Genomic DNA, 20,107 nt, shown 5'->3' with positions numbered 1-20,107 from the left:
ATAGAAGATTCCGTCAGGTGAAATATTGGCTAGAACCCTAGCAGTGATTGATCGATGGACGCGGCCGCGGCGAAGGCGCAAGCTGCGGCATCAGCGATTCCCAAGCACATTACCAAGAGCGCCAAACGTGTGAGTGGAACTTTGCAAGAATTCTAGCTTGTGATTGATTGTTTCGCGATTTCGCAGCTCTACAGGGAATGCATTCGTCGGGCGCAATACGTTGGCAACAAGGTACTAAGCTCTCTTGATTTAAATCGATCGGCTCGTTTCTTGCGAATCTTCTCAGCACGGCAACACTGACGGCATTGTCAATATGGTGCGCGCGCAATTCCGGAAGAACATGAACGAGAGTGATCCAGAGAAGATCCAACAGATGAAAGAACTGTGAGTTTTCTATCGCTTTTCTTTCGCTGCTTGATTGAAACTTGTTCTTTCCTTTCTTCCTTAGAGCTATTGCCGGTCTCTTCAACCATACATTCCATGAAGCCGCCAACATGGCTCACAAAAAGGATACTTACGAGGAGCCTGCTTAGAAAGGAAGAACTCTTTAGAATTCCTCGCAACAATGGATCTTCTCGCGAAGAAAATATCCAATGCCTGGAATCAGTTCTTGGTAAGCTCTTTACAAGTAACAAAAAAAAATCATTCTTTGTTCTTCCTTTCTTGCGTAACATTACACAGTGACTTCACTTAAATCCGCCTAGCCAGCTACTGCTGCTACTTACCAAAATTTTTATATCTTCAGAGTGTCTCGATCCTGCGCGGAATTCTCTCTCTCTCATTCTGTGAGCTTCTCCTCCTTAACTTTGACGCCAATTCCACCGGCGATTTTCTCTTTGGCACCTCCCTCATCAGAGAGTTTCTCTTCCTTAACTTTGGCGTGCCCAGTCGGAGTCTCTTCGTTTTCATCTGAAAGCGCTGGGGCGATCGAAGTTTTTCGCTGCCTCAGCAGGTTTTTTGCTTCTCGCTGCTCGTCCAGTGGCACCACCACTGCAGTAATCTAATGAACCACAAAGTTAGTGAAGCAACAATTTTCCACGTAGATCCGTCTACCTCGCAGTCTGGATCATCAAAGTAGCAATCGTCGCTGCCTTTCTCCTGGTCTGAGAGAGTCACCCATGGCTTGAAAGCTCCAGGATCGCAGGTTTTCTGCAAAAGAACGGAACACTTTTTATCGCCATGAAGAAGTCCACGCTACCATAAGCCAGAAGAAGAAACCACGTAAGAGGCGGAGCTTTTCCTCATCTTCAGCCACTTCTACTTTCTCCGCAAGATCTGTCCATGCAAACAAAAAGCAATGAGCAAACGAGGAATGAAAGTTCGTGCTATAGCAAGCAGTGTTTTTTTCTTATCACCTGGATGATAGTCCAGATAGGAAGGAGCTGTGACGGTAGTAGCGATTGGCATACTCCCGCGCCTTGTGTCCCTGTGACGAAGAACTGGCTTCCTACAGCTCGCTTGCTTGAGCATGCTCTCTAGCTGCTGAGAATCGAAGGGCTTCTCAAGCTCCTTCTCAAGCTGCTGGCGATACAAAAGTCCAGCGTCTCGGCCTAGAACAAATCCTTCATCCTGGTGATCAAACAAACAGCTTAACAAAGAAAAGAAAATAAAAACGTACCTTTGTCCCATTGTCCGAGTCGGAGTCCTGCTGCTCGGTGAGCGAGCTACTCTGGGTGCGTCTCGAGCTCTCATCGCTGTCGGGTTCCAGCTCCTCCTCTTCCTCACTCTCGCTCGCTGCGGAATCCACCAAGTGCGAATAGTTACTCCTGTTTCTAGTGTTCCTCCGGCAAGCTCTATGGAACACCTGAGCGTGCTCGCGAGCTCTCTCCAGGTTCCTAGCGCGGCTCCACGGTGCGGGTGTATTCTCCCTGCTGCCACTATCGTGTTCGATTCCTCGTTCGTCCTGGGTGTCGCTAGGAGTTTCTCCTCTAGAAACCCGCCCCTCTTCACTACTAATGCCTGCTCTGATCGTCTTCTTGTCACCACCTTCTTCGTTCTTGACGATCGCAACAGTTGCCCTCTGCTCGCTCCCTGTCCTCGGACTATCCTCCTTTTCGGCCTTGACTCGAGCACCAACGTTAACTTCATCCTTCTCCTCTCGTTCTTTCGTCTGCTTTGCCTCAGAGAAGATCTCTCGGAAGCGCTCCCCGGCTTGTTGGTGGCTCTGGGAAGCAGGAGCCGACGCTTCACCATCCTTTTCCATCTTCACTTGCTTTTGGCGACTGAAAACCTTACCTTGCTCTTCGTCTGCCGGCTTTTCTGTCTTGATCGCTGGGGCAGCAGCAGCTATCGAGCTCGTCCCAACGTGGTCCATCTTCTCGCCCTTGACACGCGACTGAAAAAGCCGGAGCTTTACTCTACTTCCAAGCGAAGCGACGTCCCTGCCACTGGCCTCCTCGTCCTCCTCGGCGATGGCTTTATCCGCGGCCTTGTCGGACGCTAGCTGAGAAAGATACCGCCGTAGCTGTGCTCCCCTGAGCGCTCCACGCATCTAACGCCAGAAAGAACATCGCCAAAGTTTAGAGAAAGAAAAGAAAAGAACACTCACACTCGATGGAGGCGTCCTCTCCTCGGCCTCGCAGGTCCGCCGCTTCTTTGGCGTGCACTCCTCATCGTCAAGAGTCCGGATGATCCTCCTCCGAAAGATCGGCTCGGTGTCGTAACGAACCGTGCTGCCGGGCTTGATCCAGTCCCTCCCGAGCTTGCGCTGTGCGATCTCTCTCACGGACTCACCAGTCTCGAGATGGATCAAGTAGTCATGCGCATTGTTGAATCCGGACTTCGCAGCTCCGTGCTTGAGGACGCCCGTCGGCGCCAATCCTTGCGCCTTGCGGCAGGGGCCACAGTTACAGCTGCAAAGAATGGATCGTGAGATGATACCCTAGAAAGGAAATGCATGATCTCGGCGATGGAGATGGATCGATCTTACCAAGAATCCACGCAGCCAGGGCCGCAGCCGCCGCGGCACTTGGGACAGACCCAGCGCACGCCCTCCTCCATCTGCTCGTCAAGAATCTCGCCATGGCGATTGGCGAGGCAGCTCCCGCAAAAGCTGATGGGGCAGCGGCTGCAGCACACCTTGTCCTCCACTGTTTTCTGGCGGCACCAGTGGCAAGTAATCCCGTTCGTGGAGTCGTAGAGCCTTCCATGCTGGATCCTCCGCCCGGCATCGCTGCTCCTCTTGATCTTGGAATTTGTCCGGCCACTGCAAACGACGCTGCCGCCGCTACTGCTGCTGTCGCTGCCGCTGCTGGAGCTGCTGGTGGCCCTGCCGATCGAGACGAATGGCTCGTCGTCTTCATCGGAGGAAGAATTGTCGCTCACTGCCATCGTCCCCCCGAAATTTAGCCTGTTGGAAAGAAAGAAAGAAAGAAGTTTTAGGGTTTATGCGACCACGCGTGGCGCAACGATCATAATACGCGCCGTATGGCGTGCAATACGGAAAAGGGTGAGTGTTACTGTGGCAGATTTCACTCACAATATAATGTTCATGCGGTAGTTTTCTATTGATTCGGCATTAAATGTCATTTGGATGCCTCATGGATACCCCATGGATGCTGGTTCGATGGGTTGATAATGTCCCCATAATGAACAATGTGTTATACATAGATGCCATATATCATCAAGTTTGACCCCATGACATAAAGATTCATTAGGTCATAAGATTTAGGAGATGCTTCCTTGCATTAGTATGCTGCTTTAGTGCTCTGTTATTTGGCATGTTTTTTGGTAATAGATGTGAAAGGTAACTTGGTTTATTAGTGATTGGTTTCAAATGTTTTTGTGGGCAATGTTGGAAGTAGCTTTGATTTACTACTCGATTGCTCTCTATGGACTTTTAAGTTTCTACCATGAGTATAGTTCCCTCCTTAGTTTACTTCAAATTTGTGTCACTAAAACTTTTTCTTTTAGGTTTACTAGAAGACGTGGAGGAAAATGAAATGAATAACATTTCATCCAATTTTAGTGATTCGGACTGTGGTTCAGGTGTGAATAGTGACAACAATGCTCTCCTAGAGGTTTGCTTAGTTTTTAGCTTCCTAGATTCATGATTTGCACATTTCTAGGCCTTCCATAATTTTTTGAAGTCGAGGGGATTTGATAGTCCAATTGCATTTGGCACCTGAATGCATCTAAAGATCCTCGAGACTAAGATTACTGCTTACCTCGCATGCTATCTTAGAATTTCCAAGCCAACACTATACAAATACATGTAGCTTGTTGATCCAAATTAGAGAGGTGTATATTATAAAGTACCACCCAAAAAGGTACTTCATCATATTGGAACTAACAATGCCATGAATCAAGGTGGCACAAACTGGGGGATTATCAATTCCCGATCTAGCTGTCAAATTGGAGGATATCAGTTTAGCCGACATCAAATTCGTGAGGCCTTAACCACTCATAATCCAACTAGGTTGGAACAAAGGCACATGACAAAGATTCGACGACGAATTTATAGGAATGAGGAGGCTAATGCACTTTGCTATATGGATTGTGAATATTCTTTCATTTATGCTTTTTTGTCAGCACATGTGGTAACATGTTTATTGTAGCATATTGCAAGCTTGTAAGCTATGGTTTCTATATACATACCATTATTTGTGGGGCAACTCATTATATTGTAGCTTGTGAGGTAGCTACCTCCAAAAAATCCCATGCAATATTCAACACATATGCATAGGTTGTTCGTTGATTTAAAAGGCCCAAATGCATCTGGAGCGATAATGCTCCAAAGCACAATGAGGTTGAGAGGGACATGGTTTGCTGTTGGGGTCCTGCAGCTAGGAACTTCATACATGGGACATTAACAAGTAACCAGGTACTCACAACGTTAGAGTTTTTCCAAATAAGGACTAAATCAAATTTATTTTACAACGCATAAAGCATTTGTTAAGATTAATAAGCACCTTTTTTGGAAGACATAGGAATTCTTGATGTATCTAATCCATGGCACAACCAGAGTTTACATTATGTCTTTGCTCCATACCTCAAGAAAGATATTTCACATTGGGTTGCAACCTGGAACCTCTATGAGATCTGTCCGTATCGATGTGGTAATTACTTTAGACCATCTCATGTTCTTGCAAACTTATTTCAACAGATGGAATGAGAGCTTGGGTAAGAATTTTGGTAATGTTATAAAATTCTTTATAAATTGTGCTTTTGTGGGATTATGCCGGTTGTTGGTGAAAAAGATATTGAAGACCTTCTTGGACTATTTCTCTCCAATATCAAAGGTGCAACTCTGTCAGAGGTAATCTGAGCAAGAATAGAACAATTTCTTTAAATCTATTTCGTTGTGTTTAACTACTTTACAAGCTCTTGGCACTATTCGAAACTAGGCATTTTTGATGCATCAGGAGGGATTCAACTTGGACGAGCAATATTTACTTCATTTGGATCTAACAATTGAGTATACAATGGTTGATGTTGCGGGTGTAGATTTACCACTTTACATTGAAAGTGCCTTGTCTATAGTAACATCAGTGAAGCGACAAGCTTTGGAAAAATTATACTTCGCTATACTCAGAGAAAACTAAGTGTTTTTTAGTGTACATTTCAAATTTAAATTCAATTCTTGATTTCTTCAATTTTAGGGTTCCCACGTTCAGGATTAGGGTTTACACCAAGTCCCACCCATATTGATTGTGCCTTGGATACAGGGCAATTTTATTTTATGACATATTTTTGTCGATGGTTCATTCATTCTTCCAATTGATTCGTGTCATTTAACTGGAAGCAAGGCTTCTAATGCACACTCCCCCGATTGTAGGACTATCGCCCAAGCAAGAGTGCCACAGCTGCGATGGTGGGTAGTTTTTCCTCAATCAGGTTTGCATAACCAATCCCTTGTGGTTTCTAGGCTCGAAGCAAGAATGCCGCATGCCTCAACAGCAGTAGACACTATGCAGGAAACAACTTGCGAGCATGCAGCCAAGCACTCGATGTTCCGCAATTGGTACAGCCAACAATCCCGCGAGACACATGCCAACCATTTGATTTTCCAAGCTCTGCAGTAGGGACATCAACTCTAACAGCATCCCATCCACAGCTCTCAATTGCATTTGAGCAAGTAGAGCGTTGCCTAACATTGCATACACTACAACATATGTAGAACCTCTAGCATGTTTTGTTCTCCTTACCTTCCCTAGAAAGCAGCAACCTGAGCATTCAAAATGAACAAGTCTAGACGCCTTATGTATATGGTGTTGTCCAATCTAGAATGCTACCACCAACACCAACTACAGGACATACTCACGAAAGCCCATATAGTGCCACTACTACCAGCCCTGCAACTCCACCAGTTGCTACAACTCTCACAACTCCATTTACCGGTACAAGTGCCAATACCTAGCCATCTACCTCATGAAGTAACAAGCGGTCTAGTTTGGTAAGTTTTTTATTTGTACTTGTTTTTTTTCCATGTGTTTTTCTGTGTAGGGTGAGTTGACAATGCTGCCACACTAGCGAGCTTATAGTTCCCCATTAGCATTCCATAACTACTCCCAAGGATTGACATCATTATCTAGTGGAGCTTCGACATCTAGATATATTTAAGCTAACCCTCAATGCAGGCTGCCATGTGAGCCATAGATATAACATGACCCCATGCACTCTTCAAATTTTCTTTTCTTTGGATTTGTTTGACTCATTTTCATTTCACTATGTGAGACTCTCTCACCACTTGTGGCTATAGTGCACACTTATGTTGATAACAATCGATAGTCCTTATCTTGTTGTCGTAGACGTCGTGGTAGTCAATCCAAAGTCATTGGTGGGATGTCGTCTACGACACTTTTAGTCCCCTGGCCATCCACCATAATTCTTGTCACCAAGTGGATTGCAATCCCGAAGACTTGGCATGTACACTTGTATGGGCGGAAAAGAAAGCCATTTGTGAAGGTGATAGAACTTGATGAGCTGACAGTGGACCTCCCAGAGTGTCTCATATGGGGTGGCTTATACTCCAGTAATCCTTTCTAGCCCGACACGACCCAATATATGATTCTACTATCACTCCAAGCCTTAGGAATCCATCCTTCATCCATGAGCAACATAGGAGTATTTATCCGATGTGCAAGGCAGTCTAATGGTGGTGAGGCCCATGTTGAGTCTACAAAATTTAGCCTCAGCTCTATTTGGCTTTGCTACTAGCCTCCTAAAATATCATGAGGAGCTATAGCAAACAAGGCTAATGGCAACCGGGCAAAAGTAATATACCTATACAATGTTATGGAGCATCTTACTGAGAAATATTGGCTAAGTTATCAAAAACAAGCCTGAGCACTCGAAGAGAAGGATGTTTATGAAGGTAAGTCATTATTTTAAATTCCCTCATCACAAATATATGTTGTGGTCTTTGCAGTTGTAGCTATTACAAATACCTTGATTGCAAATGATAATCCCTTAGTGATAAAGCCATTTCTCCTGAGGCTAGCCACACAAAAACCAAACCAAGACAAGAATAATGAAGAAGAAAACTCTACAAATGAAGAGGACATTCTTCCATTACCAGAAGAAAATCTCCCCACACAAGATAACATGGACATCACCGGAGTCGAAGAACAGGTGATGGTGGGGATGAACTGCACTAAGGATTTCCGGAGACATCCTTGTCACCAGAGATAGTGGCTTCAGGCCATGCGACTAGTAATAAACATTAATATAAATGAATATTTTCTTCATTTTCTAATTTTTGAGTGCAAATAGGCCAATAGTAGTGTATGATAGTGATGGTGAAGGCTTTGAAGACCATGGTGTGCTTCCACCCCCCTTTCTAGAGGGAAGTAGCTTCACTCCGCTTACTATTATAGAGTTGCTTGACAACTTTTCTATAGTAGAGTGCCATCAATGCATTTAATGAAGCTGTTCAATTAACCACTCAAGATAGTGCCAACTTCATCATGCTGTAGTATGAGGAGGTTTCTGCCTTACAAGATGCCACCATAGCCTTTGAGGTGAGGGCATAGGGGGATGTTGAAGTTCTCTCATAGGTGTAGTGACTGAAACACAAGCTTTTTGGTTGCTTTGGTGTGAAGAGCAAAAATGATGAGAAGATGTTGGACGCTATTGCTAAACACCCTAAGTTCCATTGGGTTGGTGGTGAAATATTTTTTTGGCACGTGCTTTTCAGCCAAGCCATGCCTCATTGGCAAGATTGGGAAAGTGTTCTCCTTCAGCTTGGCCTTTCAGAAGCACAATACAAAGGTGTTTTTTGTGACAACATAATTCAACAGCTCCTTGCTAAAGGAAGTATCAATGCGCCTCCTTCAATTGTTAAGTCCACAATAGCATAGTTCATTGAGAGGAGGTACATGTATCTATTTCTTAGCATTTAGTACCATCTTATTGTTTTGTGCAGAGACCTGTGTAGAAATTGGGCAACTACACAACAATTGAGAGAACTATTTGACACTGCTGCAATACTGTATTGTAAGTTCTCCCTTTTTTGCATCGAGAAGGCCATGCTTCAGTCATACAAATTTGCTCATACATATTTGAGGCTGTCTCACATTCTGGTAAGCAATAGATTGCCTATGAATTAGAGTTCCCTCATTTGTCCTTCGAGATTGCACCAAACAATGAATTCAGTTATTTCCAATTTGCCTTCAATACTAATCTCTGCACACCGAATTACAAAGTGGTCTATGCATCTGAGATTGGAGGAGCTTTGGTGTGGGAGACAGAATCGGTAAGTCTAATTTTCATTTGGCTCACTAGAATAACTTTATGTTACAGACACGTAAACTATTTGTGCTTGGGGAAGGAACCACATATTGGCATCCCAGGATGCTAGTGCATTCTAGGATGTTGCGACAAGAAGAGCGAGATGTGGTAAGTTAAATTTAAAGCACAAGTTTTATATGCTCCTCATTTCTATATGCACAGGTTATCTTTATGGGCTAGTTGCTATTCCAAGTGTTCAAATGTAATGCACAGGTATCTCGCATGTGTACAATTGCAACATTGGCAATTGCAACTGGAGAGGTTCCAAATAAGAATGATTGACAACTTGCCCAAGGAGGACTATATGAGATGGACCTCAAGGCATGCTCACCGCATATTTAGAATGCACTCAACCAATTGCGAGGTGTATCAAGCCTAAAGGAGGAGGGCAATCGGGGCAAGTTTGTGGATTCCATCCTAAAAAACCTGCAATTACTGACTACAATGCAATGCTTGAGTCTAGACTCACCTAACTTGGTGAAGGTTATGAGCAAGCTGTGGAGGCATGCGTAGCTGCAGTGGTTTAGCATTACCTATTCATCAAGCCAAATGTAATGGGAGACTTACCTTGAGATGGCTTCCAACACTTAATGCACATGGAAGCTCATCAAAGGCTTTATAAGAGTCTAGCATTGGTAGGTGGGCTTTCACTCATTGGGACAAATGCTTTATTACAAGTCTTTTGGGTAAGGATGATCATTCCTTCTGTGGAGTTCATCAACTACCTGATCTTTGATTAGGACTTTGGAGAGAACTTCCACAGTTGGATTGTGGATATCATTTATAATTATTTACTTTCACAAACAACTAAAACTCTTGTATGTTTGAACATTTTATAGATATGAGCCCAAAACATTTATCCAAGTTCCATCACTTTACAGTTGATTCTCCAAAGTTCCAATTGGGAGAGCCTATTTGGATCCAAGTGATCCAAGTAGAGACAAGGTACATCATCTACTCAATTTCCCAGGTTCTCCACATGCACACAAGAAGTTTCTTCCCTTTAATATACCCATTAATGGAGAACACAAGATCTACCGGGCACTCCAAAATCCAAAAAGCTTGTATGGATTGGGCTGATGTTGTAAAAGTACTATAATCTAGACACTTCCACAATAAAAATAGATAATTGTCTTGAAATATGTTTCACACTTTGAAAAAAACTCTTTCTAGTTCATTGGCAAAGTTAAAGGTAAGAATATTTAAAATATTCCACAAATACTCATTATAGGCACTTGGAGCCCTTGGTACCCTTTTGGCTTATGCTTGCTTCACCAAGAGTAATCATTATAGCTTCCAAAACAGCTCCTAATTTAGGATCTGGGTCAAAACTATCGAGCTTAGGTGCTATATGATGCCCATCCTCACTTGAGGAACTCTCAATTTATTTCATGGTAAAACCAAAATCACCCTCTAGATCTGTGACCTTGTCCTTGCTTGCATCTCGAGTAGTAACATATCCCTCGCTATTGCTTTCTTTAACAGGACTTTTCCCCTTGGTGATTGGCACAACATTAAAAGTAGTCTTGGGCTACTTTGTCGGAAGGATTGTTGAGCCTTGAGAGGAGGAGGCATCATATAAAATCCTCGGTCCTGTCCCTTGTTGGATCCATTGTTGTGCCTCAAAGAAGTCATAGAATCCTCTCCAGTTTGCCATGCTAGGAGGAAACCCAGAAACCTCAAACATTGCAAAATGGTTAGAGCATATAGAAAATTGTCACAAATCTACTCTTACCAATGTGAGCACGAGCTTCAAATCCCTGAAAACTCTAGTTCTTCAACCACTGCGCACAACATACATTGGATAGTTTTGCCCCATGCTTAGAAACCTGTTTTACAAATTTCAAAATTTGAAACGGTTATGATTGGAAAATGTTGAAAGTGTCCATTATTATTACTCTTCTCACATAAATGTTACTGCATGCAATTGCAACTTCTATATTCTCAAATCTCCTTCAGCAAGCTCCTCTTGAGAGAACTCCAGATCCAATTTGAAATAATTATAATTGGAAAATGTTGAAAGTGTCTATTGTTATCCTAAATGTTATTACATGCAATTGCAACTTCCACATTCTCAAATCTCCTTTAGCATGCTCCTTTTGAGAGAACTCTAGGTCTAAACATCAACACTGTGCACCATTGCATAGTACACAATTGAAGTATGAGCCTCACCAATTCATCGAATTAGTTAAACTTCAACCTATTTTTGAGTCATATGCAAATCTTCTAAGCATCATGGTACAAAACTAAAGTGTTGAGAGAACTACATTGGAAATCAATGGGAACGAAGGATAAACTCAATGGGATGCATTAGACATAACTCTAGACAGTATATATCCATGGCTTTACAATTGAGCTAGATGGAGTTCACTTACATTTGTTATGAACACTATGTTAAAAGAGGTGTGCCAAAAAAAGATAATTCAATTCTTTTGCCATGAGCGCCAGGAGCAAGATGTGAGAACATAGTGCTTTAGATAAGGTAATATGGTATGCAATTTGGTTGATTGTTCATTTGGTTTGCAACATTAACAACTTGCTAGAAATGGGTCTATGGGCCATGAATGGCTCCATTCCATACATAGCATGGGTCATTGCTATGGGCATGATGTCCCATCTGGGGCATAAGGATTGGATATTTGTAAAATATTCTATGCCTGTGTTTTTTTCACACTCATAATACACGTGGACCAATAGCAGGCATACACATGGTGTGAGTGAAATCCACCCTTTTACAAATTGCACACCATATGCCGCCTATCAAAACTTCCAATTAGATGGCTATAAAATTGCATTGATTACCGTTTCTTTCTTATCAAAGGTAAACAGATAAAAACGTTTCTTACCAAAGGTAAAAAAGGGCATCATCTTATCAAAGGTAAAAAAGAGACATACCCTTGTTTAGGGTTTCTTGCCCCTGATAGGGTTTTCTGGAAGGGAGCGATCGTGCAACGATTTCTCGCATCGCAAGCGCTGGCCGCGTTCCAGCTCGAGATTGATGGTGAGGCAAAAATCCGTGGGTGAGGAGTCTCCCGACGACGAGGAGGACGATCGCGGCATTGTGATTTCTTAGCAGGCCAGCTTCCGCGCTGCGCCATAGCGCTTCACCGGCAGAACTTTCAATCGCCTGCTTGCTCATCCCGGCAAGCGAGCGACAGGGGCAATGGTGCTACAGTGGGCGACCAAGCGCTTGTGCAAATTTCTGCTCAAGCGTCTCAATAGGTTCTTAAACGAGGAGATCGATGTGGAGCAGCTGGACGTGCAGCTGGGCAGTGGCACAGGGACGCTCACGGATCTCGTCCTCAACGTCGATTACGTGAACGATCAGGTAAGCTGAGAAAAAAAACAAGGAAAGACAAGAAAGTTCTCACCGATCGTTCCTTTCTTCCAGATAAAGAGCTTGCCATTGATCCTGAAGTATGGCTCCATTGCGAGGATAGTCGTGAGGCTTCCGTGTGAGATCGAGGTGAAGGGATTGGAGCTTTTGGTGGCTCCTCGTCAAAGTGGTGAGTCGAGGCCAGGTTCCAGCACGAATGGAGGCGGCCTGGGGTGTAGTAGTAGCCAGCTGCCTGGTATTAGCAGCAGCGACACAGGTGTTCCGACGTACTTGGGAGTGAGTGATGGAGTCCGGATCATAGGCCAGATGATCAAGAACCTTTTGCTCGGCCTTCGAGTGAACGTTGATGCTGTCACGGTTGGGATAGAAGGAAATGCTGGCTCGGAGAGCTATGTCACGTTCCAGGTGCCGTCTTTGAAGTATGGCTATGAAGCTGCGAAAGATGGCGAGTCCTCCAACCTGGTGAAAGTTATTGAGTTCGAGAGAGCTTCGGTGGATGTTGGGACGGAGAAGAAAGTGCGTCTCTTGGGAACGAACGGGCTGTCTGGCTCCATTCAAGTGACTCTTCCATGCAAGGAAGCGGCAGCGTTGGCATTGTCGAAGATTGAGTTTGACATCTCCGTGGAGCCTGTTCAGCTGGAGGCGTCAGTGGAAGACGTAAACCACCTCGTCTCTGTAGCGCATTCTTACGTGCCTTCCGATTTTGCTGATCAGTCCGTCTACCATGACACAAGCAGCTTCTACGAGTCTGCTATCCAGGGACAGAGGTCGTCAATGTTTGATGGCAAAGGCTTTGATTCTTTTCCTTCGACGAGCAAGTCTACGCTCTCTGTGATTGCCGATTGGATGTGGAAGCCTGAGTTTTCCGAGCCTGATCTCGCCGCAAGGTAAGTCAATACGTCATATGGCTTCTCTCTTTCTTCATTTCATATTTCGTTTTTGTTATTGCAGTATGGACGAGTTTTTTGAATGCTTTGACGCTTGGAATCAAAGCGCGACGAGCAGCGGTATTTGGAACTGGACTCGATCAGCATTTGGTGCGGCGTCAGTATCGGACTTAGCTGGAACTTCACAAGGTGTTTTAGCTGCTGCTTGTGGTTTATATTTATAACGTTTCTTCATGCAGAGATACAAATGGAATGCTCGATTACTGCTAGGTTTTCTTCCTTGTCTGCTACCTTGCTGTACGACAAAGTCCCGGATGGACTACAATTGGTATTTAAAGATGCAACCCTGCATACTCTTCTATCTGGAGAAGAATCCAGAGTCGATGCGGACGTGATGCTCATCGAGGCTACTCAATTGGGGCCATCAGTTATGCAGAAGCAGTGCTTTGACAGTATATCACAGATGGTGCTACCTGGTTTCCCTATTAGCCTTCACGGTGGCCGTGGGATGAAGGTTTTCAAAGTAGCATCTTCTCCTGGAAGTCCTGCAGTACACTTGGCTCTAAAAAAGTATCATCGGGCTGGTTCCGGAAACGCAAGCTTCATTGGCACTAAAGTTTCGCTCGTTCTGCAACCTGTGGTACTGTGGGCTGATGTTGATAATCTGAAGAAGTTGGCCCAGACTCTTGATCGGGTTCAAGCTTCTTCAGAGGGTAGCAACAGGCAAGAGGAAGACGTTGGAAATCCCGTCAGAAGTAACTGCAAATTGAACTTATCGGTACTGTCAGTGAGAACATTCCTGACTGCGGCTAACAGGGGAAAGGCTGGATTTCTCTTAGACGTCGGACTCACCAGTGAGCGAGAAGCTCAAGTCTTCGTCTATGAACATCAGAAAGGAAGCAGGGGGGAGCTTCAAAGCGTAACTTTGGCAGTTACCGACGGCATGCTCTACTCGATATCCAGCTCAACTTACGCTGAAGTTGTCAGACTACGAAGTGATAGTCAGGGAAAAGCATGCGTAACTATCAAGTGGACCGAGAACAAGACTGGGCCAAGGATTGCCAGGAAGATCTGGGATGGGATTGCTGCAACCAAGAAAAAACATGCAGGATCCGGAAGACACAACTTCGACTATGCGTCAGCTACTGCTTTGAGTTCAGACTCTACTTCTGCAACGGTGGAGCTTCTCACGGCAACGTCCTCTTCGAACGTACACATCTCTCTTCCACGTCTCCGCTTCACTTTCTCGGACCAACCTGCAGTCTTCGAGCTCTTGGCATGTCTCACAAGTTCGGAGCCGGATGCGTCCTCCTGTACTAAACAGGTTGCACAGATGGTACTCACACTTGAAGTTCGTGAAGTCCAAGCTGTCGTCGGTGTCTCTCGATTTGTCGACACTTCTAGCAAAGGGGTGAGACTGGCGGACTTCTTGCAACTCAAAAGTTCAAGGCTCAAGCTTGTTGCTGGGGTGGCTCTAGGTGGAGATCCAGGCGCTTTATATCTCCATATTAATCTTGGTGAAGGGGAAATCCGCGAAGGCGGCCGCAACGCCGAGCTGGTCTGCTGGAAAGCATCCGCTATTGGTCGTGGTGATGGTGGAGCACAGAACGCACTCTCGCGCGGCACTGCAGGACTGAGCATGAACTTGGTAGCTTGGCCTGGCAACGGACAAGAACCGGACGTGCTCGTAACAGGTTGCATGCGTGGTGCTACTATTTTCACTAAAGGTGGTAACTTTGACTGGGTACCGGCCGTGGTGAAGTTCTTGGAAGAATGCAAAGGGGCGTTCCAAAGGATGGATTGCGACCAGCAAGTTGAACCTTCCCGACGGCCATACTTTCTGTTTGATCTTCACGACGTAGCGTTGGTCTACGAACCAGTTGGTCCGACGAGTTCAATCTCGTGCGCTCTGGCTGCTGCTGCTTTACGGGTATCTAGTGGTGAGGTTACCGACAGTGATACGCAGGAGTATTGTATCTCTCTCAGAGATCTGGGCCTTCACCTCGTGGACACGAAGTTGAGAAAGCCTGGCGATATGGGAGGTGCATCACTACAACTGCTTGGCTTTGTTCAGGTTTGTATTATCCTTCAGTAGTATAATGCTTGCTAATTGTTGATGTTCTTATACAGGTAGCTAAGTCGTCAGTTGTTGGTGCTTTTGTTAAGCTTAGCAGCACCGACAATCCGAGCTACGAAGTAATATCGGCTGATAATCAGCTCAACTTTGATACATGCTCCGATACTATTGCAGCGTTTGGTCGACTTGTGGCGGATTTGCAACAACTATTTGCTCCCGATTTGCAACAGACCGTGGAACTACAACTCCGAACGATGAAAGGAAAGTCGGCAGAGAATATGTCGTCCACGGGAGATGAAGGAGACCAAACACTTGACCCTGCAGACAAACTCACAGACGGGTTATTTGAGGGGCTGGTGGAAAACGCCTTTGGCTGTGCGAAAGTTCTTGAGGTGAAGCAGGTAGAGTGCTCGACGTCGAGTACAGTCCGTCAAGAAGCGTCAGTGAAGCTGGTTGCTACGAGATCTCGTGGGGAAGCCTGTGAGCCCACTTTTATCGAGGACTTCTTTGTGATGGAGCATGCGCCGCATATGAGCCCAACCTCTAGTCAAGAAAGCGAAACAGAAACATCGACATCTCAACACAGTGATTCAGAGTCGAGAGGTAGCTGGTACCAAGATTCTCCGGTGGATGTTTTCGATAATCATGTTCCCTTGGAGTGCGTCAGCCCGAGAAAGAATGCCAGAAAGGAGGCGAACTATCCGCAAGCTCTCGGCAGAGTGATTCTCAATGGCTTGAAAGTGCGGTGGAGACTATATGGAGGGTCGGACTGGCTGAATGCAAGGCAAAGGGACCGCTGTGTGGAAGTTTCGGTCGTCGGAATGGACGTCCAGTACGATGCTTTTGCACCAACAGGGCTGTATGCATCCAGTCTTCTCGTGGAGATTCACGACGTTCACGTTTACGACTATAGTGTGGACGCGCGTTGGAAACTGGTAAGCTTTTCTTTTCTGACTCTTTCTATTCTAAATGAGTGGGATGGTGCAGATCTTGGGCTATTATCACAAGCGGTCGCGTCCACGGGAGTCCACTTCTAAGGCTGTTGTAGTTCGTATGGATGCTGTGAGGCCAAATCCCTTGGCTCCATTGGAAGAATACAGGTTTGTGACAATTCTTTTTCTTCCTTTTTTTTATCTCTTAATTCTTCGTTCTCTTTTTCAGACTCTCTCTGGCGTTGTTGCCTATATGTCTACATCTCGACCAAGCTCATGTCGATTTCTTTGGCAAATTTTTTCAGTCGGATACGAACACTGACGATGCTTCTTCCTCTTTGCCTGGTGCAAATGAAGATGCAATTTTACCATTCTTTCAGGTAAAGCAAAGAACGAATGTCGACTCTGCTTTTACATTTGATTGTCATGCAGGTGTGTGAAATGCGACCCTTGATAATACGGGTCGATTATATTCCGCGACGGCTGGATTTTGGGGCCTTGAGAAGCGGGAATTGTTTTGAGCTCTTTAATATGGTGTCCTGGAAGGTACTGCTGTTTCCTTGTAAATCAAACGTGTTAACAATGTTTATGCAGGGTGTGGAGCTCCATCTCAAGTCTGTGCATACGTCCGGGGTCTATGGATGGAGCAGTCTCATGGGTTTGTTACTCGGTGAATGGCTCGAGGATATATTTCCCCGACAAGTCCACAAGCTACTGAGGGCCTTTGGACCAATACGTCCTCTGTATGCTGTAAGCTCCGGCGCTGCAAAGCTGATAGTTTTCCCAACGGAGCAATACAAGAAAGACAGAAGATTTCTCCGGGGAATGAGGAAAGGTGCGTATATGGTCTTTTTCTTACTTCTATCCGAAGCGGTCTCAAACTCGAGCCATGCAGGGGCTGTGGCTTTCCTTCAGAGCATTTCTGTGGAGGCATTGGGCCTGGGAGCAAATTTGGCTGCTGGAGTCCATCACATTCTTTTGCATACAGAGATGGGCTTGGGCGGACGCATACCTTCGGATAGAAAGGATGCGAGGCGCAAGTTCCAGCCAAGTGATACTCGCGAGGGCTTCCAGCAGGTACTTCGTTAAGGGCTTTTGTTTCACATACAGGTCATGGGGATGGTTTTCGGCAGGCTTATGAGAGCTTAGCTCAAGGTTTGGAACGAACAGCCATTTCCTTGGTTGGGAATCCCGTTAAAGTTTATCAGCGAGGTGGAGGCGCGGGAGAAGCTCTTGCGAATGCTATCAAGGCTTCGCCAGCAGCAATTCTTGCTCCTGCGTCCGCTACTGCGGACGCCGTACGTCATGCATTTCTGGGAGTTCGTAATGGGTAAGTCACTTTCTATCTTTCTCACGCTTGAAACAGTGTTTACTCAAACTCTTTAAACTTCAGAATGGATCCCGATCGAAAGCGAGAGTTCGACGAGAAACATAGGGGGGAGTGGAGATGATTGTTGCTCGCTGTACACTCATGGTATGTATACTATGATTCCACAACGAGACGATCTTTTCTTCTTTTTGTGCAGGCAATAGCTAGCTCATTTCTGGATTCGCTGCCAGAGCCAATCTGGCCTGCTGAAATCCCACTCAAGTCTACCGTGTAAAAAAAATTCGAAGAACCCTGTTCATAGCTGTGTTTTTCTTTCTTTTCCTGTATAAACGTAATTTGCTTTTCATATGAAAGTTTCGCTACCGTGAAACGACACTGAAAAAGTGGATCACACATTGTTGAGAAAAACTTGTGTGGATCTCTTGGATCAAACGTGGAGCTTCGATTCATGGAAAGAAACTAGAACATCTTTTGGGAAAAACAGGAGGAAGTAACTTGGCCGCAGCCAGGGAAGAGGCAGTGCATCAAAGCCACACAAGGAGCCGAGGTTGCTCTTTGGTGTAGCTATCATGCAATGTCTCTCCCTAGCTACTACTAAATCCTTGCACAAATCACGCGAGAAAACTGAAACTGTCCGCTAGAAGAAAGAAACTCGGGAGATCATTCATCAAAACTCTTCCTTTTCTTCTCCTTGATCATCAAAGCTGCTAGAAAAAAGAGCCGAGAGCTCGCAATTTATATAGAGTCGAGAGATTTGTAGTACCTCGTGTAGTACACCGCGAATGGAAACGGATTTAAAAACATCACAGCGTTTTGGATCCCATTGTCGCATCTCGCTCGTGAGAGACACAAGATCGTTCCGCCTCACATCACGCAATTGCTTGCTCTTCCTTTCAAGACAGAGGATTTGCCCTCCCTCTCTTTCTCGCTGAGATATCCCAGTGTACGACATTGTACTATCTCCATGTGTAGTACACTCCAATTCTTTTACGTCGTAGAGTCGTACGTAGCGTACTTAAAGTACTCGTATACCATACACAATGTGGTCATGGAACGAGCTTTGTAAACCTGTAATTTCTGACGTTGGTAAAATACATGAAAGTCCAAAGCTGAGGGTCTAATGGGATATTTAAATATTATCTAAATTATTATTAAAATTCAATATATTATTAAAAGATAAAATTATCAAACATATATAAAGCCATTTATTTCATTAATTAGTATAACTCTCATTTAACAAAATGTTTTTGAATCCCATACAGATTGAGTTAATGGCTTAGTGCTTAATGTTTTATGATATGAAAAATATAAAACTAAATTACAATTATTTTGCAGTATTAATATTGCATTTTCATGGCAGTTTTGATAATTACAATAAGTATCTGAATGCCAAAGAACACTTTTATTAAAAGAATATAGAACTAAATTCCCATCTTCTTGTAGTCTTAAAACACATTTTAAGCCATTATTTGATGTTTCAGTTGACCATAAAATTTTATTAGCTGCATATAATATTAAATTACAATAAATATCCAAATATAAGTGTGCCTTTTGATTTAAAGAAACTAAAATTTGTGTTGGTAATAAATATTGATGGGGCATATTAATATAGCCACTTATTAAGATATATGAAAAAATATCACATCTAATAATTCTTTCTGATGTAATAATGTTTTGATTTCTTGAGTTATATATGTTTGTGTTTATTTTCTGATTTAAATTTTCAAGGTTATAATTTCTGATGAAATAGTAGATAACAAATTGGTTAGTTTTTATAATAATATATGAAGCACAAGAATTTAATATTTTATGAGCAGAATTTCCTAAAATATCATACAGTGTTCCTCTTACAACTCGTCCTACATTTGTGTGGCCATCACCATCTACATGACAAAGACTTGCAATTGTATCTAATGCAAAAATACCAAATGCAATATTATTATTTGAATTTGACAATGAAATATCTCCATAGAAACTTTGACCTAAAGGAAGTATATCATCTGGTATTTGTTGAATTGCTTTTGAAATCATAATTAAAATAGTTCTTGCTGCTTCAACAGTTATACCATTAAGTGCACCAACATCATATTCAATATCTTCAGATAAAATACATATAAAAATTAAAAATAACAAAATAGAAAATAACAATTTTTCAAACATTATACTTTACTACTAGATTACCAGAAATTGAAGTTTAATTTTATTTAGCTCTTTATCAAATTAATGTAATAATAATTTATACTTACTGTATATTGATAATAGTTTAATATAGAAATGCTTAGGAACTGAATGAGTAAATAACTTTATATTTTAATATTTAAAAAAAATTTATAGCATTAAAAATTAATAAAATTAATAAAAATATAAAACTTCCTATTCCTAATATCCTTAAAATAAACTATCTTATTGTACCTATTTCGAAAGATATAATATGATTAAGATTTTTAGATGAATAAGCTACATTAATCTTATCATTCTTAAGAAAATATTCTTTGACAAGAATATTTAAAATTTTATTAATTATTAAATAAAATATACTTTTCCTCTAAATATTAAAAACTTTTAAATAATAAATTAATACTAGAATATGTCACTTACATTTGAATTTCGAGTATACTCTTTAAACCAGTATAAATATTGACACGAATTTCAAAAATAAATTTTGACTTCTAGTTTAAAATACTATAAAATAAAATTTTTAAGGCTCACACACACATTTAACAGAGAGACTATATATATATATATATATATATATATATATATATATATATATATATGTATATATATATATATATATATATATATATATATATA

The 20,107-nt window shown here is 43.0% G+C and overlaps 3 protein-coding genes and 1 long non-coding RNA gene across 5 annotated transcripts; 2 read left to right on the top strand and 2 right to left on the bottom strand.

Moving 5' to 3' along the window:
• Nucleotides 1-23: 23 nt before the first annotated feature.
• On the top strand, nucleotides 24-654 carry LOC9661025. Its single transcript, XM_002982566.2, has 4 exons — nucleotides 24-129; nucleotides 187-231; nucleotides 287-384; nucleotides 449-654. The coding sequence occupies exons 1-4, from the start codon at nucleotides 55-57 to the stop codon at nucleotides 531-533; spliced, it is 303 nt and encodes a 100-aa protein (XP_002982612.1). The 5' UTR covers nucleotides 24-54; the 3' UTR covers nucleotides 534-654.
• LOC9661469 lies at nucleotides 631-3,375 on the bottom strand. The gene is made up of 7 exons (XM_002982409.2): nucleotides 2,930-3,375; nucleotides 2,549-2,852; nucleotides 1,619-2,491; nucleotides 1,356-1,569; nucleotides 1,199-1,275; nucleotides 1,054-1,149; nucleotides 631-1,000 (listed from the first exon to the last, which is right to left on the bottom strand). The coding sequence occupies exons 1-7, from the start codon at nucleotides 3,328-3,330 to the stop codon at nucleotides 779-781; spliced, it is 2,187 nt and encodes a 728-aa protein (XP_002982455.1). The 5' UTR covers nucleotides 3,331-3,375; the 3' UTR covers nucleotides 631-778.
• Nucleotides 3,376-11,635: 8,260 nt separating this feature from the next.
• On the top strand, nucleotides 11,636-17,639 carry LOC9661024 (autophagy-related protein 2). The gene is made up of 13 exons (XM_024687680.1): nucleotides 11,636-12,058; nucleotides 12,122-12,954; nucleotides 13,019-13,143; nucleotides 13,194-15,028; nucleotides 15,085-15,966; nucleotides 16,019-16,131; nucleotides 16,193-16,343; nucleotides 16,396-16,509; nucleotides 16,558-16,798; nucleotides 16,859-17,040; nucleotides 17,097-17,293; nucleotides 17,357-17,437; nucleotides 17,490-17,639. Exons 1-12 carry the CDS (start codon nucleotides 11,894-11,896, stop codon nucleotides 17,412-17,414), a joined length of 4,896 nt encoding a protein of 1,631 aa, XP_024543448.1. The 5' UTR covers nucleotides 11,636-11,893; the 3' UTR covers nucleotides 17,415-17,437; nucleotides 17,490-17,639.
• A 76-nt stretch (nucleotides 17,640-17,715) lies between these two features.
• On the bottom strand, nucleotides 17,716-18,191 carry LOC112350808. 2 transcript variants are annotated; one of them, XR_002993887.1, is made up of 2 exons: nucleotides 18,057-18,191; nucleotides 17,716-18,000 (listed from the first exon to the last, which is right to left on the bottom strand). It is a non-coding gene; the product is annotated as an uncharacterized LOC112350808 (long non-coding RNA). The 2 variants fall into 2 exon arrangements; XR_002993886.1 differs by having other exon boundaries at nucleotides 17,716-17,997.
• Between the last annotated feature and the right edge of the window lie 1,916 nt (nucleotides 18,192-20,107).

This window comes from Selaginella moellendorffii, unplaced genomic scaffold (genome assembly GCF_000143415.4).
Source record: "Selaginella moellendorffii unplaced genomic scaffold, v1.0 SELMOscaffold_54, whole genome shotgun sequence".
Taxonomy (NCBI): Eukaryota; Viridiplantae; Streptophyta; class Lycopodiopsida; order Selaginellales; family Selaginellaceae; genus Selaginella; species Selaginella moellendorffii.
The sequence above is the reverse complement of the archived record's forward strand: the minus strand, read 5'-3'. Positions and strand labels throughout refer to the sequence as shown.